Consider the following 22,717-nt stretch of genomic DNA (forward strand, 5'->3'; position numbering starts at 1 on the left):
TACTGACACTGAAAGTAAAGATTTGCACAAACCTGTTCAGCCAGAAGCACAACAAACTAAAGAACAGAATTCTGAACATACTGAGACACCTCAAGCCAAATCTCTGCTTGGTCTAATCACTGCAACAAGTGATGCTGGAAAATCTATTGGATCCTTATTTTCTCCAACAACAGCTCAACCAACACCTCAGAGTACAACAGAACAAGGTGGCGGTCTCTTTTCTGGACTCAAGTCTCTTTCTGGAAGTATATTTCAAGAGGAAAAAAATGTTCCTGGAAAACAAGAACAATCAAATATCTCATTATTTGGCACAAAGATAGGTTTTCCTTGGCAGACAGAAGCCCCAAAGCCCCAAGCGACCACAGGCTTAACAAAAATTGACCAGCCGAAACACCCCATAGAAAAGAATCTTACTGATGGTGGTCAAAAACCTGAGCCGGTAGGTCCACCAGATCATGTAGAGAAACCCAGCATTTGCATATCCACTCCTGATGTAGACTCTCCAGCCTCCCTACCCCCCAAAGAAATGGACAACCTTGTAGAACCATATCCTGATACAGGTCTTACCTCTGGAGCGCAGCTGGACAACCGGTTCAAGAAGGAGCTATTAAATGCAAGGCTAGTAAAAGCTTAATCAATGGCAATCCATTTTATCCATTTATAATGCATTAACTTTATACTGATGAAACTCCCCTGTCCAGCTCTGCAGTCCTTTCTTAGATTTGGAATACTAGCTTCAGATTCATGTTAATGTGTTTTGAGATTGTCCTGTGTTTAGTTATTTTAGTTTAAGCTCAAAATCCCTTGTAAATTTTGCCACCATTAAATTTACAAAATTATCAAATTACAATATACATTTTGTTTGCACATGGGATTTTGAACTTATTTAGCAGATTTTTGTGGCATTTTGCTTCCCTTTGTTTCCATAAACTGCGTTTTTCAAAGGTAAAGTTTTGTCTAAATTATAGAAATTCCTATTGTAGTTTCTGAAGTGCTTGATTAGTTAGAATACATGTACACTAACTGGTTAAATAACACATTCTAACATTTATTTCCTTACCCTTTTTTCAATACTGTAGTCCAGTGGAAAGTAGTCGCTTCGGGTCATCTGGAAACTTGAGCCAGACCAGCTCCCAGCTTAGTGAGACTGGCCAAAGCACTGGCGGCTCTGAGCTAGAGGAGTCATTCCACTCCTACCACAGCGTAGGCTTTCATCCCTCTTCTAATGGTCAGCATCGCACCAACGGGCATCTCTCGGCCAGTGGACATTCTGTCATCAGTGAAAATGAACGGCGACCCTTGACAGATGAAAAACACACACTGAAAAGTACCAGTTCATCAGAGAGAGGTTCAACGAAGCTCTTGAGGTTGATATTTATTTGTAATAATTGCATAATATCAATGTATTTTCTTTGCACTCAATTTATGGTTGAATCCTAGGTTCCATGATGATGGTCCACCACTACCTTTTTCCCCATCCAGACTTCGCTGGTTAAAGGCCATCAATAAAGTTAGAGTTCAAATTCGTGAGGTAAGAACGTCTAGGCTATTCTAACATGCATAATTGTTCAAAGTGGTAGAATTTTACCTTTCTACTTCAAATTCATATTATCTATTACTGCACATTTTTGTTCTGCAACTTTGTTAGAAGTTAAAATCATCTTATTCTCTCAAAGCAACTGGTAATTCCCTATTTTATTTCCTTTTTCCCAGTTATTAGGTAAACCTATGTGAAATCCTGAACTTTAACTTTTTTTTTGTTTGCTTTTTTTACTTGTAATGTTCATTCTCATTCATGTATTTTAATAATATGTATTAAGCCGTTTTCCTTTCATTACCTGCCTGTACCAAATTCTGTATTTTGAAATAGAAGAATCAACTAACAGGTTGGTGTGTGCTGCAAGAGGCACAGCCCTATAATATCATTGTGCTATTATAAATTGTTAGATCAGAAGGAGAGAGAGAGAGAGAGATAGAGAGAGAGAGAGAGGGGGTGAAAGTGTGCAAGAGGGCAGGACAGAGAAGGGGGTGGGCTCTTGTGTGAGAGTGAGCCACTCTGAGATCATGGTGTAGTGCTGTTGGAAAGTGGCATATTATTCAGTGTTTAAGATTTTTGGGATTCACATGAGACTTATTTTGTGGCATTCACCTGTAGCAGTGTGCATTGTTGAAGTTTTCTTTTTCTTTTTGCCTTTTCTCCAAACCACTTTTCATGTGGATGTTTTTAAAATCACAAAATTTTATGTTTTATTTCCTGTGCTTATGAGGTAAGAATTTACAATAATATGCTTTATCATTGTCATTGTAATGTTTTGATTATCTTTCCTGTGCAGTTAATCTGTACAGTTAATCAAATTTTAATCAAGATTAAGAGTCAGTACTTTCTAATTGTCAAATACAGGCTTGAGTCCTTTTAATCCAGAGGTCCACAACCCAAACCTCTGCCACTGAAATTATCAGGAAATGAACACTGATGGACTTTTTAATAAAACAGCAGAAGTAAAATGTAAGCAGAAATAGTGATCCATCAATTTGTGGAAAAATATTTGATTAATCTTTATTGTTATATTGACCACCCCTATTATTAACTAATACCAGGGCAAGCAACAGGGTCCAGATATAATGTTAATGTAGGGGCAGAGATTGAAAGTGCAGCTGTTTCAATGAGATGGCCATAGTGGAGAATTGGCATGTCTTGTAATTACTGAGTTTAGCAAGCCTTTTCCAAGAATACAATTAGAGCTCCCTGCAGCTGCTTGTTGCCACTTATGAGCAGGCAGTTGCTTGTTCTCTTGTTTTATGTATTTGTATCTACTGAAAACAAATGGTGACAATAAATGTGCATTGTGTATATTGCAACTGTTCAGGAGAAGCTGATCCAGTGGCTGATTGAGGATGTTTTAAAGAACACCACAGTGGACAGGATGAGGGCTACACCAAAGACACTGCTGCTATATCTCCCAAAAGAAGAGAGCATGGCAGAAGGGGATCACAAAGTCCCAAAGTAGGAAAAACACTGTGCAAAAAACTACAGAAATGTCTTCAAGCACAAGAAGAACTTTCTCTTGAAGATCTGTCATCACCAGCCATGCATGGACAGAAATCTGATTTCAACCCACATGTAAACAAAACCTCAGATTCTTTGGATGATAGTGGTGTCGGAGAGGATATCACAACTAACTCAAGTGAAACTATCAAAAATGAGGAAGATGGCCAAGGTTCTGCTAATATTGTTGAGCATATACTTAAAGAACTTAAAGGTATCAATAAGATTCAGGAAGAAATTTCCGACCTGAGGGACTATCTTACATCTGTGCGGGGTTCTGTAGATGAAGTCTCATGTTGCGTTGATGCGGTGCTCAGTGAAATTGGTGAGCTGTACTGTGGAGCTTCGGCTGCTACACCTCATTCCAGCCCTGTTCTTCAAATACCAAGCCTTAGGCAAGGACACCTCGGCCGACAGAACGCTGTTACATCTTTGCATTCAAGTCCGCTTTTTGATCACAAAAACTGGGGAGAAGAATTCAGTCACCACCACATTCCTTCACCATCACAGTGGAACCTAGATGTTGTTCAATTAAACCAGCAAATGGGGGGTAAAAATATGCATTTATTAAGTCCATCAAAAGGTAACCCCTGTTTTCCGGAATTTCAATTTGGCCAAGATTGTCAAAGCGCCTCCTCTTTATCCACATACAATAGTTTGAGTGTTCCTCAAATGTGCACCAAATATGACAGTTGGCGTAATGCTTGCGGCCAAGGTCAATGGATTGAGGAGGGCCTGTGTTCTTCTTCGTACAGTAGAGAGGAGTCGGATTTGGGTGTCTGGGACAGGGGTGCTGTGGAGACACAAAGTAGTACCCCTGGGCAATCATCAAATAATAGCTCTGAACATTTGTCTTTGCTGTTTGGGCAACACTACAACTCTCCATCAAGCTCCTCGAGTATGATAGACTGGGGACCTGCTAGGCTTCAACAGGACAAACAAAACCTAGAGTGTGACTGCATTGCTACCTGTCCATACTCACGTAGCTCAGGTTACCACACTGCAGAAGCCTGTCCACATGAAACGGGTAGCGGACCATCTAGAAGCATGAGCTGCTCTACAGTGCTTTTGACAGATTGTGAAGACGTTTATTTAGAGACACAATCTCACTGTGATGATTGTCCATCTTCTGGTGACACACTTGATCTGGGGTCAGAGGACAGTTTAGACAGAGACTGGACTGATCCCAGCATGTCCAGGGATGATACTGGGGAGTCTTTTTCACAAGCATCTTCAGAAATTCCTCTAGAAGGATCTACAAAGTCTCCTGTTGGTTTTGATGTAGGGACTTTTACCAAAGCAGTATTATCATTTCAGTTGGCCTTGAAGGGGGCTTTTAAGTTGGATGGGTCAAGCTCTGATGTTGACAGACCTGTTTCTGCTTTGTCTATTAGTATACAATCTAATGAAGTAATAGAAAAAGAAGATAATGTTGATTTAAAAGAGGAAGGCGATAATCTGACAGATATTGACTCAAATGTTGAAACATCAAAGGATGAGAGTGAGACCTCAGCATATAATAGCTGTGCCTTGGAGACACATGAAATCACATCTTTACCAGAATCCCACAGTGAAGAGTGTCAGTCATCTTGTGGTCTTACTGAATCAAATTCTTTGGAGATCTCACAAACAGATGATAAGAGCAACAACCCAACAGGTATAGAGCCCACAAATGATGTAACTCCAAATGTTGGTCATCTTACAGAGAGTCCAATGGTTCTGAGCCCTCTGAGTTGTGAAGAAATGAGATTGAGTCCAATCAGTGAAAACACTATTCTTGAAGAGACTGAATTTCCAAAGCCTACAGACCCCAGTCACAGGGAAAGAATTGCAAATTTTCAAAGAATACTGAGGGAGAAGAGGCTAACTCGGCACAGACTGTCCAAGTCTGGCCACGGATCCCAGGGATCTCAAGGATCATATGGGTCTCAAGGTTCACAGGGGTCACAATCACAAGATGAGTTTTTCATAGGTAAACATTATTATTATTATTATTATTATTATTATTATTAGTAGTAGTAGTAGTAGTAGTAGTAGTAGTAGTAGTAGTAGTAGTAGTAGTAGTAGTAGTAGTAGTAGTAGTAGTAGTAGTAGTAGTAGTAGTAGTAGTAGTATATGGAAGGATAGTTCAGTATTTTTTAACTACCCAACACTACTAGCAATACATGATAATTGGCACTTTTTCGTTTAGTTTTGGAACAACCCTTCTGTTAAACTCGATTTGATTGTGGTCATATCTCAAGAAAGTTTTTATCTTTTTTTTTTTTTTTTTTGTATCAGGAATTTGAGTTTACAAAATACAAAACTATCCTTTTTAAAGTACACTAAAAAGATTAGTTTTGGGTTGTGTATTTGTCCAATAATGTTTTCAATCCAGTTTGTATTGGTTATTTTCAGATATTTGGAGAGACGATTTTCAGGTTATTTATTCCTATTCCAGATTTCTGTGTTGTTTTCCTTATAACTTTCTCACATTGTTATTTTTATTTATCATTCATTTTATTATTTTTGGACAATAACTTGTGTGCAAAGTTGATTTACTCATCAAGGTTTATAAAGTGTGTTGCTTCATAAATGCACCTGAAATACAACATTATCATTCTTATATGATATAAAGTTATCATATAACATTACATCAAAACCAATGGAGACTTTTCTAAAGGCATATACTGTGCACATCATTGCCATATATGTCTCTAGAACTTTTTTAATTTTGCATGTGTTTTTATAGCAGAGAGGTAAAACTCTACCACTTAATTTCCTTTTTTTCATTTTGTAAACCACTTGCTTCTTGCTGATTAATTATCATAAATCATTTTATTCAAATTCATATAGAGTCGTGAGGATGAACCCAGCTCAAGGCAAGCATGGGTTAAGCCAGGGTAAGTCACATGGAATATATGTAAACCATCCATTTATGTAATTATAAATGTGATTTTGGTCTCACATTCTTTCTTACATTTTTATCACTAGTGGTGGAACTGGTCTCTATGGAATTGATAGCATGCCTGACCTACGCAAAAAGAAACCAATCCCACTGGTCAGCGATGTGGTCAGTACTTTTCATTCCTTATTTACAAATGCAAGTGTATCTGTTTTGTATATTCTTGTAGTAAATGTATACTCTGTATGTGATTGTTTTTGAGTAAATATTGTTTTAATGTGTCAGTGTGTCATAGAACTTTATTGTAGATTGATGAATGTGGATGATAGATGAATCTGGGAAAAGTACAATTGTTTCAAAAGGCAAAAGTCAGACATCTAATTTGTCTCTCCCTCCTCTTTTAAACCTCAAACTATTCCCCACAACTCTTTTGAATGCATTCACTCTCGTTGGTCAGGCTATGGTAAGTTTTGTAGAAACAAGTTCCCACTCCCTTGTAAATATTTATCTAATTAAACTAACCCTCACTCCTACAAAATAATTATTTGAATATCATGCTATTTTTTAAATGCAAAAAGTAACATTTTAGAAACCTGGGATTCAGATTTGCATGTGCCCTTTTTGTTTTTTTATCCTTTGGTCATGGGTTTCCCTTTTTTAATCTACTTACTTACCTACTCACAAGTATTAAAGTGGGTTGCAGTAGTTACTAACAAGTTCACTGAAATTTATTTTAACACTGCTGACCATCTCAGGAAGCAGGCCTGTCACTCACTAACACCTCCTGGCTGAGTAGTAACACAAAGATTCTCCTTGGTTGTGGGTTAAACCATTGGATTGAATAATTTTAAGTTAACTTTAATGTTTCGTCAATACAGTCCCTTGTCCAAGCAAGGAAGGCTGGGATTGCTTCAGCGATGGCTGCTCGGTCATCAATCAAGGATGAAGAACTTGTAAGTCAAAACAGTGAAGTGGACTGATCTTTGCTTAAGTCAGTATCTAAAATTTGTATTATAATGTTTATTTTTTCCATTCTTGTGTAGAAAAATAATGTGTACAAGAAGACCCTACAAGCTCTTATCTACCCAATATCTTGTACAACTCCACACAACTTTGAAGTCTGGACGGCTACAACACCCACGTATTGTTATGAATGCGAGGGGCTGTTGTGGGGTATAGCCCGCCAAGGTATGAGGTGTTCTGAGTGCGGGGTCAAGTGCCATGAGAAGTGCCAAGAACTGTTGAATGCTGACTGTCTGCAAAGTAAGTATTTCATCATTGACAAGCTAAAGTCTGTGCGTGTTTTTAAAGGTCTCTATAACCCTATTTTCTGATCTCTGTTATAATCTTGTTTCCCATTTCAAAAACGTACCTGGAGTTGTGTTTTGTTTCATTCACACGTTTAACACACAAACCCTGCATATTTAGTCCTGTTTCTGTTTATTTTCTTAAACAGAAAACACTGTTTGACCTTGTGATTTCATGTGGCAATATAGGACATGTTCAACTGTGATTTTTAAATACACCTTCACTTGAATCATTTGGATGATTTCAGCTATGGATTTGCCAATCTCTGCTGAACCAAAGGTTTAAGGTAGCTGTTAACTACCACTACATGACATCACAAGGTGAAACAAAGCATTTTCAGCTTTGGAGATGTATACAGACTAATAATATAGTATTTTTCAAACATGTGTGAATGAAACAAAACAGAACTCCAGGGATGATTTTGAGGGGGTAACAGCAGTAACTCACAAGAATCAATGTTGTTTAATATAGGACCTTTAATACTTTGTGTCATTACTTTAGGGGCTGCTGAGAAGAGCTCGAAACATGGAGCTGAAGATCGGACTCAGAATATTATAATGGCCATGAAGGACAGAATGAAAATCAGAGAAAGGAACAAACCAGAAATCTTTGAACTGATTCGTGAAGTATTCGCCATTAGCAAAACTCTTCATGCCCAGCAAATGAAGACAATCAAACAGAGTGTACTAGATGGAACATCAAAGTGGTCAGCCAAAATCACAATTACTGGTGATTATAAACTCATTCCACATACACTAATGAGTTGGACGGATGATGACAAGTTAAATTCTTATTACACAGTATGTTTAACTTTTTGTTTGTTTGTTCCTTTAGTTGTTTGTGCTCAAGGACTTCAAGCTAAGGATAAAACTGGATCAAGTGACCCCTATGTTACTGTGCAAGTTGGAAAAACCAAGAAGAGAACAAAGACCATTTATGGCAATCTCAATCCAGTTTGGGAGGAAAAATTTCACTTGTAAGTTGCAAAACTGTACTTTTGCTCTTGACACTATTTATATTTATTTGTGTATATATATATATATATATATATATATATATATATATATTTTTTTTTTTTTTTTTTTTTTTTTATCTTAGTGAATGCCACAATTCTTCAGACCGAATCAAAGTGCGGGTGTGGGATGAGGATGATGACATAAAGTCCAGAGTGAAGCAGCGACTCAAAAGGGAATCAGATGACTTCCTTGGTCAGAGTATTATTGAAGTTCGCACACTGAGCGGAGAAATGGACGTGTGGTACAACCTTGGTTAGTGGTCTCTTATTTTTTTTAATGGACTTCCTTATTGCCTACAGTATTACCACCTTGTCTATTGAGTCAAGGAGATAATTTCAGCTATAGTTTTATCTTCAGTGTGCAGCACTGTTCATACTAGTTTGTTTTTTGTGAGTGCGTTCACACTCTCACACACTACGTAAACATAACTGTGAAGTAAATTTGGTTTAGTCCAGGACTAAACAAGAACTAGAACAGAATCAAACTAAGTCCACATCAGTATTGCAGTGGGGTCAAATTAGAACCAAATCAGGACTAGAGTCAGATTTTTACAATCTTGAAACCATGAAAAGCAGAACTAGTTCATCGTAAATGGTTTGTAGTGATCCAGAATTATTCCTCGCTTATCTTATGCATTTCAATAAGTCAGATTATTTCACTTGATAAATTAACTGGTAAAGCAACAATGAGAATGCTAGCACTGCACTTCCTGATTATTGGACAACAAGCTTTATAAAACAGAACACAATGGTCTTATTTTGACTTTAAGAGCTGCTCAAACACATGACAAAAATCAGGTAGAGCTCTTTAAATATTAAGTCCCCTAAAGTATAGAGATGCTTTGTCCTTTTGCCTATATTTTCTATATTGTTGTCCTTTTGGTAATTGCCTGAGTAAATGAATTGAACGTCATTACTCTTGCTTTTCTTCACTCAGTTCTACATAATAATTTATGATTATACATTTGCCGATCCAGGTGCATAAGGTTCCGTCAGAAAGGCCAACAGTAACATTACAATGTTTAACTTACTTTGGCAGTGTCTCGATGGAAACTTCCCAAATTTGTAAAAAGAAGATGCCTAGAAGAGCACCCATTCTGAAACATTATCGTTATGATCTGTCTTATCTGAAAGACTAGTGTGTTCCTACCAAAGCACAAAGCATCTTGATTAAAGTGCTTATAATGACATCATCGTTGTAACAATAAATCTCTCAGAGCTATATGGCACGGAATGTAAATGTGTCTATAAATCTGCAGTAGTTGTTTAAAACCTGTGGGACACGAGGTGTCCTGTTTAATATCATACTCATCACAGTAATAAAATCTGCATGTGCTTCGATTCATTAGAAGTCACATCACTTACATCACCATAAATCTCCTTTGGCACATGCACCATCTTTCTAGTGCATTATCTTTTGTATCCTTGTATCTTGGTTCATTCTCCGTGTTTGATGATCAACTAGAAGCACTTTAGTTGGAAATCGACCTCTTTGGCGACATGTACAAATTACCACTAATGAGGGCTCTGTCAGGGCAAATAGTAGGGGAGAGTTGCCAGGCAGCCTTCCTCCAGATCAGCTTTAGTTCAAATGTATTGGGTGGTCAGATGCACTTTAACGCAGTTGCGACATGCTCTTTCTCTCACCATCAGCTGGAGGAATTTGGCTGGTGTTAAAGTGCACTGCTATCACGCACTGTAAAAACACAGCCCCAATAATAGAACTGCCACCGTGATTGTCTGTAATTAGTGCTATGTTGAACAGACTTGCTTTTACTGATCTCTCTTACAGATATGAATCAATGAATGTGCAAGTAAATTTAAATGTTCTAAATGTCATGACACAAAGAATTAGTGGAACAGTGGTTGAGTGCGTAGCATTCTCGCCTCATAGCGAGAAGGTTTTGGATTTGACTCCTAGGTCGCCCAGGCCTTTCTGTGAAGAGTTTGCACGTTTCTCTCTATATCTTGGTGGATTTCCTATGGACACTCTGGTTTCTCCCTCAGCACAAAGCATGCACTATAGGTAAAATCTTGCAGCTAAGGTGGTCCTAACCAAGACTAGCTCAAAATCTTTAAATGGGTCCCCAAGCCTCTACTTCTACAGGTTGCCCCAGTAGTATTGGCAAGAAACAATTTAATTGTTTATTCTGCATTCAGCAGTTTCTCTTCATTGTGGCACATTTAAATGTGATGTTTTACTGAAAATGAAATGACTGTTCTATTTTGAATTACCAGTTCAAAATGTATTGTAAAAAATGCATCATCTTTGTTTTGCTCTGGATGCTCATTTGCTTCCAGATGTCCACAGGTTAATTTATTATGCATGGACCATTGTTGGCAGTCTTTATAAGTCTATATAAATAAAATTGCAGTAACTTTTTTTTTTTTTTTTTTTAACAGAGAAGAGAACCGACAAGTCTGCAGTATCAGGAGCCATCCGACTTCAAATCAATGTGGAAATCAAAGGAGAGGAGAAAGTAGCTGCATATCACATCCAGTACACATGTTTGCATGAGGTACCGGCATGTACATATACAGCTATGCCAAAAGATTCAACTTCATTAATACTATTTATTTTTCAACAGAATCTTTTTCACTATTCAACTGATGTCCTGGGCCAAGGCGTGGTGAGAATCCCAGAGACCCGTGGGGATGATTCCTGGAAAGTTTACTTTGATGATGTGGCTCAAGAAATAGTTGATGAGTTTGCGATGCGTTATGGAATTGAATCAATCTATCAGGCCATGACGTGAGTATTATAGTGCATATTTTAGTGTTGTTCTATAAAAAAGAATCATTCTACCCAACAAAAAATTGTTCTGGTACTGCTTAAGTGGCCTGGGGTTTAGATGGCAGAATACATGTAGGGCAGAGGTCTCCAACCTGTAGCTCGGGAGTTACCAGTAGCTCTCCACCCCCTTCCAAGTAGCAGTTCAGTTTGAGTATTGACTTTGACAATTTTGTCCCATGCTTCTTATCGGAGGTTAAAGGTCTTAAAAATTTGAAAATATAACCAGTTTATTTAAAAATGTTTGCAGCTAAATTATTTCTTGCTTTCTGTATGCATTCCAACTCAGAACATCCTAATTACTTTCAGAGAGAGTTTTGCCATCCCACTATTGCTAACAACAGCAAGCATGCCCACAGTACACCAGCATTACTTCTAAAAACACTTTATAATTAGGATGCTCAGAATGCCTAAGGTAAGTGAGGAATAACTTTGGAAAACTCCAAACTGTGTAAAATGAACTAGTTCTGTTTTTCACATTTTAAAGACAATAAAAATATACAACATCTTTCAAGCAGATTCCTCAAAAACAGACTAGCTTCATTTAAATATTTAAAAAATCACTGGCCTAATCTTGCCTTTGTCACTCCTGGCTTAACAGCAGTGCCAGAGACTGTTGTTGTTCTCCTATATGAAGCCGTCAGTATAAAGTCCCTGTCGATGGATTGGTCGCAGTGAAGTGTCATGCTCTCTACATATGCCTGTTAGCTCAGCCCATCACTCACACAAAGTACACTCCAATGGGCCATCCCTCAGCCTTAAACGCGCCCCATAACTCAGCACATGGTGAAATGACCTCACATCACAGAAATCATTATGACACAGGCAGCCGCTCATGTGCACTCCCTCACTGTTGCACCGAGCTCCAACGAATCAAGGACTTCTACTTCAGATGGTGGATTGGTTTAAGGCCCAATAGTATTTAATTGTATTTGTTTATTTATCCTACATAGCTTTCAGCCTTATTAGAATGGTGTATCCTCTTCAAAATAAACATTATGTGAATCAAGTAATTAAGGTAAGGTAAAGTACACATTATGGTCCCCATAGGGAAATTTGTCCTCTGCATTTAACCCATTCCTCAGTGTCGTTGGGGCAACTCCAGGAGTAGTGGTCACACAGTCACATACCCAGGATCCATCTCCATGACCTTGTTGCTAGGCTGAATAGTTTGTATGGTTTATTTGGCATTTAATGGCATTTTATTTGGCAACTAATGGTACTCAGTAAAATTGAAGTAATAGTCCAGCAAATAAAATATAAAAAACATATTTAGGGAACGTATTACTCAAGTAAGAGTAATTGTCAGAGTAACATCTGATTTATAATTTAAAACTCAAGTATTAGAAAAGTATGTCTGAAAACTGCACAAGCTTTTTTAACTTAAGTACTTAAGTAAATGTAACTGAGTACTACCCACCTCTGTATAGCGGATTGTATGGCAGCTGAGACCTTATTTTCTAGACACATACCATTTTGAAGTAATATTGAAGATGCCTTAAGTAGTTTAAAAAGTAAACAAAATTAGGTTGTAGGATGTTAATTTACAAATATTTTCATGTTTAATGATTATATATTTAGTTAGTGAAGAGCTTGGTTTAACTGAGTTTCTGTTCGCAGCCATTTTGCCTGCCTCTCTTCTAAATACATGTGTCCTGGAGTTCCTGCTGTGATGAGCACTTTACTGGCTAACATCAATGCATTCTACGCCCACACCACTGCCTCCACCAATGTGTCTGCCTCCGACCGCTTCGCAGCCTCCAATTTTGGGGTTTGTACATTTCCTCTAATGCATACAGATAATAGTGGCTACTGCTGAATGCAACATGTTCTCAAATTGTACTTTGTCAAACCTACAGAAAGAACGTTTTGTAAAGCTCTTAGACCAGTTACACAATTCTCTGCGGATTGATCTCTCGACATATAGGGTAAGGAGAGTGCTGACATGTTAACAATGCCATACTATACTGTATATGTGTTCAAGTCAAGTCAATCTATAAATTAGGCAATTAAATATGATTTAATGTTTGTATTTGAAATTTGAAATTAGGCGGGACGGGATTGATGAGGAAAAATTTAATTTCTTGTATCTTGTGAAATTATTGCATTCCCCATCAAATAAATACATTTATGGTTGTAAATTAAGAGTAAAATAACCATACAGGTGAAGATTTTTTAAGATGAAGATTTAACAATTAGTTTCATGTTCCAGTGAAACCTTATGTTAAAAGAAAACTAAACTAAAACAATATTTAATAAATTTGTCATATTTTATTCTAGAATCACTTTCCTGCAAGTAGTAAAGACCGCCTACAGGATCTGAAATCTACAGTAGATCTTTTAACTAGCATCACTTTCTTTAGAATGAAGGTAAGCAGTGTAATTATTGATCAAAAATAACTTAAATCAACCTTGGAGCCACTCATCTTTCTATATGTAAATATATAGGTACAAGAATTACAGTCCCCACCCAGAGCCAGCCAAGTGGTGAGGGATTGTGTTAAAGCCTGTTTAAATTCCACCTATGACTACATCTTCAACAATTGCCATGAATTATACAACAGACAGTACCAACCCATGGACTCTGTAAGTTATTAACAAGATTTACTAACAATACTTTGAACCACACATCTACTCCAACTACTAATACTGCCCATGTTTTGTTTTGTTTTCTTTAATTATTATTATTATATCTATAGAACAAAGAGGAAATACCTTTAGAAGAGCAGGGTCCTAGCATCAAGAATCTAGACTTTTGGCCCAAGCTGATCATGCTGATTGTGTCTATCATTGAAGAGGACAGAAACTCGTACACACCTGTACTAAATCAGTGAGTAGCAATCTGCAAAGGTCCTGTATTAAATACAAAATTGACTTTTGAGCTTTTAGCAATGTTACCAATGGTCACCTCGTCAAAGACATTCCCGGAGATGTGTTTTGTTTCTCAAAATGCTCTGTTCAACCTTGTGATGTCATCAATGGCAGTGTCATTTTTAAGTTGACATCTACCTTTTACTTTTTTGTAGTAGAGACAAGCCTTTCTAGGGCTGAAATCATCCAAATGATTCTAGTGAATGTGTATGGAGTTTTAAAACACAGAGAGCATGTTCTGTATTTATTTATTTATTTATTTATATAGCGCTTTCACAGACATTTTCTGTCCCCAAAGATGCTTTACAGAGCATTATTCAGCATTATTCATTCACTCTATACCTGGTGATGGTAAGCTACTATTGTAGCCACAGCTGCCCTGGGGCACACTGACAGAAGTGCGGCTGCCATGCCACTCTGCGCCATCGGCCCCTCCGACCACCACCATCACTCATACACACACCACTTTCATACTAGGTAATGTGGGTGAAGTGTCTTGCCTAAGGATACACACACAATGATTGAATTGATTGTATTTAATTGATCTTAGGGATCTAAGGTTGACTTGTATTATCATAAGACATCACAAGTTGGAACAGGGTTTTCTGTTTGAGAGAAGAATTCAGCCTAAATATGCAGGATTTGTGTGTTAAAGTTATGTGAATGAAAGAAAACACAACTCTTTTTGATGAGGAAACAGAATTATAACATAGACCAGAAAGTAGCACAATACAGGCTTATTAAAATAGAGCATTACATTTATTTGTTTAGTTTTGGTTGTTAAAACTATGCAAAAGAACTTCATATCTCTGTGACAGGTTTCCACAAGAGCTGAATGTAGGCAAAGTGTCTGCTGAAGTCATGTGGACGCTGTTTGCTCAGGACATGATGTACGCTATGGAAGGTCAGTGTTTGACATTTAATTACAATAACGATAATTTTATTATGGTTATGGTTATCTTCACATTGCCAAAGCACAAATTACAGACCATAAACATTATGCAGTACACCTTTAAAACAAAAATGACATGAGAATGAAATCTGACAATTAATGTAGTAAAATCATATGAGAAGATGAAAATACAACTGAAAAAATATGTATATATCCAGTGTGAAAATGGATTTTGGGGACAGAATTTATTCAGCTACACAGAGCCAATGAAAATGTGAAATAATTCTCGAGCAGAGTTTGAAAGCTGCTTATGTCTCCCTGGGGTCCCTCTCTGCTCTACTGTGCTGCCCTCGCCCCAAGCTCTTACTCAGGCCTTGTCCTCGAGATGATCCCTCACAGACTCTATCACTATGGAAAACCATCACTGGATGAAATATAGCAGTGGTCACCTATTCCACCTCCTCCTTTTCCATTTATTAATAAAGAGCATGAAGCATAAGAAATACGTACAAAAAATTTCAGATGTGATCAGAGAGGTTTTAGGAAAACACACGTCAGACAGGAAATTGTTTAAAGACACTGTACTGGATTTACTGCCTTAAAATGTGGAAAAATATTAACAAAATTAATCATTGCACTTATGTAGCAACTTTCAAGACACCCAATGCATTTTACAGAGCAGTATTCATTTACTCCACACTTGGTGGGGGCAGACTGACATTTCTCACGCATAAGTAAAATTTAGTTGTGTCTTTATTTCTTTAGAACATGAGAAGCATCGCCTGTGTAAAAGCACAGACTACATGAACCTTCACTTCAAAGTCAAGTGGCTCTACAATGAATATGTCAAAGAACTGCCCAATTTTAAGGATGTAATTCCTGACTACCCATCGTAAGTCAATCTCACTTTAGTCAAAAACATATGTTTTCCTTAAGCCTCACATGTACTCACAATAGCCTGTTTTATTTTGCAGCTGGTTTGTCCAGTTTGTGCTCCAATGGCTGGACGAGAATGAGGATGTGTCTTTAGAGTTCATGCACGGAGCCCTGGAGAGAGACAAGAAAGATGGAGTAAGAGAATTCTCTTTGAAATGTTGCAAAACATACAGTTCAGTTGATAGAGATGTTTGCCCACTAATCAGATGGTTGAAAATTAAATTCCTACCAAAAGCCTTGAGTGGCTATATGCGTTAGAGTGCGTTTGGTGCTGGTCTGAGAAATTGAGGCCAAGAACATAAAACTCACTCATAAACTCACAGAGGTCAGATTGGAGTTTTACCTTCTTTTTAATGCTAACAATAAATAGCAAGCTTACAGTGTATGATTTGTGGTCAGTAAAAACGCTTTATAATTAGGCAGCAAACAGCGGTTTCATTTTTACCCTAATAGTTGCTTTTCCAATATATATGGTATGTACTTTATTATTACCGGTATATAGAAAACATAAATAAAACTCCAACACTAGTTTCTGAAATTTTTTTTTGTTTATTTCATCAGTTCCAGCAGACTTCAGAGCATGCCCTGTTCTCCTGCTCTGTGGTAGACATTTTCACACAGCTTAACCAGAGCTTTGAGATCATCAAAAAACTGGAGTGTCCTGATCCCAAAGTCATGGCACAGTATAGCAGGCGATTCTCAAAGGTAAATGTATGAGTAATGACCAAAGAACAGCGTTTTGTAACTTGTATAAATCTATAATGTGTTTTTTTTTTTTTTTTATTCTTTTTAGACTATTGCCAAAGTCCTGCTGCAGTACAGTGCCATTCTCACCAAAAGTTTCCCATCTTACATTGATAAAGAGAAGATTGTAAGTTTTGCTACAAAATGTATTTCCTTTAAAGGTGAACTATGTAATTTTTTGGGTTTCCGCCACTTGTCTCCATGGAGACATATCTTTGCCTGGGAATGTTCCACAATATGACAGTAGACTGATCTATCTTTTCCTTTTTTAATAAAATACATGCATTCTTACTGTGAGCCAGGTCATCACCACAAGCCAGACAAGCAGTCCACCAATAAAGTTATACAGTGTATATTAAAATAAAAGTCTACTCCTAAAATGTTGTCATAATTTTATTGTGATACATAATATATGTATAATATATATAATTTTATTGTTATTTTGTTTTTTCTTTCAGCCTTGCGTCTTGATGAATAACGTTCAGCAGCTAAGAATCCAACTGGAGAAAATGTTCGAGTCCATGGGTGCTAAACAGGTAAAAACATAGGATTGCAACTAATCCCTAAATCAATGCTAACTTTGAGACCTGACTGTGCTCAGTATTCCATAAAATTTATGTGTGTGTGTGTATACACACACACACGCGTGCGCGCGTCAAATACATACACAGCATTTAGTGATTATGGGGTATGATAAATGGATATTGCCAAATGATTTATATTATTTATGAATATGCCTCTCTACATGTTTATCCTGCAAATAATCACTCACCAATACTGATTACTAGACAAAAATCTTTTTTTGTTCTTGTGTGTCAGCTTGCGACACAGGAAGCACTGGTATGTACAGTATTGTATATAGCCTACCTAAATGTGTTACATAAGAGGTTTGACTTTGAAAATGCTTATAGTGACAGCTTTGTATTATGGATAGGAAGTGTGCCCTATCGGCTCATTGTCTTATTAGCGTGCTGAAAACTCCACCCTTAGATCAATACCCTTTAGAGATTAGGCCCTTAATAGATTTGAAAATGGCAAGAAATCACATCTATTAGCCTGTCAGTGGGTAAATCTAAATGGCCAGTGAAAATCAGATAACTAGAGTAATCAGATAACACAACAGTTATATCAGATTTTCAATGTGTGTTTAAACATTTCAAACTTGATTTTGATACTAAAGAATTAACTCAATACTCGATACTGGTTACGATAGCACAATGAAGATTTTAAAAAATGCTCCTTTTTAGTAATAGAATGTAATATTCACATACAGAATAATAGCATAATAATAGCATTTATCTTAGGTCTTATATTTGTTCTGATAAAGTTCAAAATGACACTAAAACTGGTCATATAGCTCAAAATTTTTGATTTCTTTCATCTTAAATAAGTATCTATATGAGTATCTAGTTCTGATATTAGTTTTAGTATTGATTGATATCAGATTCCCGATACTTTTGTCAACCCTAGTGTTTACATGCACAAAATAAATCAGAATCATATGTCATATGTCAACAGGTGTGAGAGTAACCGTTATGTTCAAAATTAACTCTTTCGGTCTCTAATTTACTCTTATATTTTTGCCTTTGCCACATTACCCTGCCCTTGGTACTTCAGGTACTTTGTTAAAACCTGCAGAGGTGTGAACAATTATTTTAAAAATCTGATCGCTAACATCTAACTGTACATGACATTTCAATAATCTGGTCTAATCAGATAATGATCAGATTTCTGGTGTGCATGTAAACATAGCCACTGAGCCTCCCCCGCTGTAGTGCTTTAGATGTTTAGGATAGATATTTAGATTAGTTAGTTATTACTTTTAGAGGTAGGTATTGAAAAAATGTATAGCGTAAATTATTTAAATTAATAGTATAGTAAAAAGTATGATTTGTTTCTGTGGGAGGAACAACAGCTTGTGACAGAGGAGGAGGAGGTAAAAGGAAATACAAAGCCATCAGTATGTATAGTGTAGAAAATACTAGCAGAAGTGTTATCATCACACTATGGCTGCGTCTCATTTCTCTTTCCTCGCGTCCTACTTCTTGATTTCGCTCCTCGATTCTGAAGTAAATGGTGCTGAAGTCCCACCCACAAAGGAGACAAAGGGAGGAGAGAGGATGTAAACTCCTTACTGAGACCAATAAAGTTTGATTATTTTATCCGACGTCTCCCTCCTGAAGCCTCCCTCAGGTTTACTCCTTCCGTGGTTTAGTTTGGGACAGCATTTAATATGACACATTTGATTGACAGCTGAAAAATGGACAAACGAGGAGAGGAATCAAGGAGAAGGAAGCGAGGAAAGAGAAATGAGATGCGGCCTAGGACTGTGCAATATACACTATTCAAATTATATTGCTGTTTCTCCAGGAGTAATAGAATTTATTTCGCAATTTTCAGTACAATATTCAACAGCTGGAATCACTGGTAATATTGTTCAGCCCTAGATGATTAGATCCCTTGTTTAGAGGTTAACCTAGACTTGTAAATAAGGTGTAGTAAGTATTAGGTTGTAGTATTAGGTAAGTAGTATAGTAGTATATAAAGAAAAGTATAGGTCATTCTGAATTGTGAAATCTTGAAATCACTGTGCTCTTATCAGGGTGCTTTGTAATAGTTTGATTAAGCTGCAGTTCTTAGGTAATAGGAATCATACTTGACCTTTTGTGGGGATTGTTCAGTTTTGTATAATATCCACTTACGGCCATTACTTTGACAACAGCAAGTCACATTTATTTTTCTTTCTTTTCTAGCGCAATTGTAAAACCTTAAATCTACAGGCAAGTTATTTGAATAAGCATGTTTATTTACTTTGAATATGCGGTTGGATCTAAGTGCATTATAGCAACCACTGCTTTTATTTTCTTAGTCTGATGAAAGCGAGGAGGAGGTCAATGAGGAACTTAAACTAGAAGTTGAGGTTTGTTGAGCACATGCAGTATGGAAGTTTTCCCTTTTCTTTCTCCTCAAATGAACCTAAATTGTGACTTATATCTTGTGGTTGATCCTATGCCCACACCTATTACCATTCTTATCAAAATACCTGCTTTATTTTTTACTACTTTTCATTTTTAACAATACCTGTTTTCTTTCTTTAAAAAAAGTCTGATGAGGAAAAGGTGGGTACTCGATTTATGGTATAGCTTAAGTATTAGAAAACAACTTAATCTTATTCATTATAAATATTTGCATTTTTTTTTTCTTTTTAACCTGTCATTTCAAAGACTGATGACACTGTGAAAAAGGTATATTACTAAAACAAATGTTTTCATTATAATCCCAGTAATAAGAAGACCCAGTATGTAACTTTTTTACCAAACAATAGATAGATTCAAAGCATGTTTTTCATTATGGGTGTGTTTATTGCATTGGAAAACATAGAAAAACATGTCTTCTTATTGTGAGTGGGCTTGTGTCTCCAAAAACCTGGCTTTTATTTGTCCCGGAGGAGAGCCTGTTCATGCTTGTTTCCATGGATATTGTTCTTTGGCTATAATAATCCGCAGTATGGCATAAAACTATCTCCATAGCAAGTCCCAAGTTCCGAAGTATGGTTTTAATTTTTTTTTTAATTTCCATGGAATCATGCAAGTGACTTTTCACCCCCAGAAAGTTACATACTACAGCTTTAACTATGTATAATTTTCACAACATTATGGATAACAAAGATTATTTCACTTTTTTGTTTGACCAGATTGAGATAGCCTTTCAGGACAAAAAGGTGAGTGTAGGTTGTCCCCCATATTTATTCATGATAGTAGCAAAACATGAGTGCTTGTGCTTGCCCGAAGTCTTCCCCTGGAACAGTCTAGTGGTTTCACCCCCCTCCTCATCAGTGCCCCTGTTCTATCCTTGGGCCAGAAACTGCTATTATTGGCCTAATGATCCATTCTTTGGTTTCATTCATAACCTCAAAACCCCGCCAGAAGAATTTACTGAGATGCTACTATGTAACTTTGCTATACTGGAGGAATTCTTAGATCTCTCCAACTTGCTTTGATAGGCACCGGTCTTTGCCTTTGAGCCTACTTGAATATGAATTTTGGAAAAAATACATACTGTATATTTAGCATTTGTTGTCTTTTATCAGGGTCCGTTTTAATCAGATCAAGAGGTGTTGTTAAAAAGGCATAATACCATATTTTTACTGTCTTAAAAGCCTCAGTTATTTCTCACTTTCTACATTCCGAGTGTCAATAATTCACCACGATGAGTTAATAAGTGCTTTCCACAAATTTGTTTGGGTTTTTGTAATGGATAACAAAAGGTATCACAAAATAATAATTTGGGTAAACCTAGTATTGTTTAAGTACTGATAACAAAACATAAAAGAAACATGATAAAGAAACACGATCCAGGCCTAGTTCCTTGTCAGGGTTTCCACATGGTTCCAAGCTAGTAATGTTCAATTCTTATTATCCTGTAAAGTGACCATTGCTCGTTGTGTGCTCCTTGTGTCTCCTCAGATGGACAGTGAGGCCAGTGACCTCCTGAATGACCTCCAGGTGAGACTCAACAACGTCCTGGATGAGCTCAGCAGCACATTTGGAAACAGGTAATCTGCTCAATGGATGATATTGTCTTGTTTGCAGAGATATATGATTTAAATAATTGCTCGTGTTGTTCCTAATCACAATTGCATTTGTGATTTATCATGTAAATAAGTCAATTACAAAGAATTGTTGTTTGTTTCTCAGTTTCCAGAGCCAGATCCGTGACTGTATGCGTCAAATGGCCTCTCTGCTGTATCAGATCAAAGGCCCACTCAACGAGAACACCAAGAACCTGGTGGAGGCAGATTCAGACAACATGCTCCGACCTCTAATGGACTTCCTGGATGGAAAGTGAGTACATTTTCCTTTATACAGGAGCAATTCATAAATTGGTGGCAAGGGGCTGGTGTTTGCATATTTAGCTCCATTTATTACTGTCTCATAATTTTTCAGATTCATATATGTAGCATGTGTAGCATCAAGACATCAAGTCATTCTGGGGTTGTTCTCACTGACAAGTACTTGTATTGGGCAAACATCTCAACAGCAGAACAAGTCTAGAAATCTTTAGTTAAATCCAGTTGAGAGAAAATAACAGACATCTTTCCCACCACTAATGTACAAAGTGTTTCCTTTTGGTATGTTTGTTGGTGTTGCCATGTTTGTTTTGGTTTATTTGGGTTATGTTTCTCCTTTGGCTTCGATCCAATCAGCTCTGATTGGACTGGTCATTTAGTAACTGAACCTACAGTGGTTGCCCATTCGCCACTGAGGGATAGGTTAAATGCAGGAATACATTTTCCTAGTATTGTCATTCTAAACCTTTATGTCCGTGTGTTGTGCAGGCTGACTCTGTTTGCCACTGTGTGTGAGAAGACAGTGTTGAAGCGCGTGCTGAAGGAGCTGTGGAGAATAGTGATGACCTGCCTGGAGAAGACTATTGTCCTGCCCCAGGGCAATGACACCTTTGTAAGTCATACCAGAGGCATTTGTCATGTAGATTTGAGTAGATGCAACATAAAAGCAGAAATTAACTTAATGTATTTTTACCCCAAGGGAGCACAGATCCTCTCCGCAGCCAAAGAACTCGGCCAGCTGTCCAAACTCAAGGTAAGATCTTCTTCTGAAGAAGGCAATATTACAAAAATGATATGACATGATATGTTTTTTGTCTTTTCTGATGAGTTGTGCTTGGTGCTGTAGGATCACATGGCAGGAGAGGCTAAAAGCTTGTCTCCGCGGCAGTGTGCTGTCATGGACGTGGCATTGGACACTATAAAGGTCAGTCAGAGTGAACTGTTGCCTTCAGTGGCCTTATTGCTTGGGATATAAATAAGTACAAATTGCTTTAGAGATGTTTTGTAAGATGTGATGTATACACTTTATTACTGTCTGTTGTCTGTCTGTACGTTTTCCTTACTTTTCCTATTTGTTTGTCAGCAATACTTCCATGCCGGAGGGAATGGACTGAAAAAGGCTTTCCTGGAGAAGAGTCCTGAGTTGTCTTCACTTCGCCATGCTCTCTCACTCTACACTCAGACTACAGACACTCTCATCAAGACCTTTGTGACCAGCCAGCATTCACAAGGTAGCACTTTCATTGCACTGTTAAGGTGTGTGTTTTTCTGAAGGAATTTTCATTATATTATTTAGTATTTCAATTAGATGAGGTTTTATAGGCAATATTGGAGTTTTAACCTTAATAAATCAGGCTAGGATTTATGATTAAATCCTGGT

General features: G+C 37.2%; 1 protein-coding gene across 1 annotated transcript in view; it reads left to right on the forward strand.

Annotated features, from left to right (window-relative positions):
* Positions 1–22,717, forward strand: part of LOC110160166 (protein unc-13 homolog B) — a 63,847-nt gene that overhangs the window by 39,033 nt on the left and 2,097 nt on the right. Inside the window, exons 9-36 of the mRNA XM_055154078.1 lie at positions 1,080–1,367; positions 1,441–1,531; positions 5,882–5,928; positions 6,020–6,098; positions 6,809–6,883; positions 6,974–7,193; positions 7,740–7,967; positions 8,073–8,214; positions 8,337–8,506; positions 10,657–10,772; positions 10,842–11,005; positions 12,665–12,815; positions 12,904–12,972; positions 13,325–13,414; positions 13,493–13,630; positions 13,744–13,874; positions 14,734–14,819; positions 15,573–15,699; positions 15,782–15,878; positions 16,305–16,448; positions 16,537–16,614; positions 16,946–17,023; positions 20,954–21,042; positions 21,185–21,331; positions 21,826–21,949; positions 22,037–22,090; positions 22,184–22,261; positions 22,421–22,568. Of these exons, the coding sequence (XP_055010053.1) occupies positions 1,080–1,367; positions 1,441–1,531; positions 5,882–5,928; positions 6,020–6,098; positions 6,809–6,883; positions 6,974–7,193; positions 7,740–7,967; positions 8,073–8,214; positions 8,337–8,506; positions 10,657–10,772; positions 10,842–11,005; positions 12,665–12,815; positions 12,904–12,972; positions 13,325–13,414; positions 13,493–13,630; positions 13,744–13,874; positions 14,734–14,819; positions 15,573–15,699; positions 15,782–15,878; positions 16,305–16,448; positions 16,537–16,614; positions 16,946–17,023; positions 20,954–21,042; positions 21,185–21,331; positions 21,826–21,949; positions 22,037–22,090; positions 22,184–22,261; positions 22,421–22,568 (3,449 nt within the window). The remainder of the gene's footprint in view (positions 1–1,079; positions 1,368–1,440; positions 1,532–5,881; positions 5,929–6,019; positions 6,099–6,808; positions 6,884–6,973; positions 7,194–7,739; positions 7,968–8,072; positions 8,215–8,336; positions 8,507–10,656; positions 10,773–10,841; positions 11,006–12,664; positions 12,816–12,903; positions 12,973–13,324; positions 13,415–13,492; positions 13,631–13,743; positions 13,875–14,733; positions 14,820–15,572; positions 15,700–15,781; positions 15,879–16,304; positions 16,449–16,536; positions 16,615–16,945; positions 17,024–20,953; positions 21,043–21,184; positions 21,332–21,825; positions 21,950–22,036; positions 22,091–22,183; positions 22,262–22,420; positions 22,569–22,717) is intronic.

This window comes from Boleophthalmus pectinirostris, unplaced genomic scaffold, assembly GCF_026225935.1.
Source record: "Boleophthalmus pectinirostris isolate CB_2022bp ecotype Guang Dong unplaced genomic scaffold, ASM2622593v1 HiC_scaffold_18, whole genome shotgun sequence".
NCBI classification, from domain to species: domain Eukaryota; kingdom Metazoa; phylum Chordata; class Actinopteri; order Gobiiformes; family Gobiidae; genus Boleophthalmus; species Boleophthalmus pectinirostris.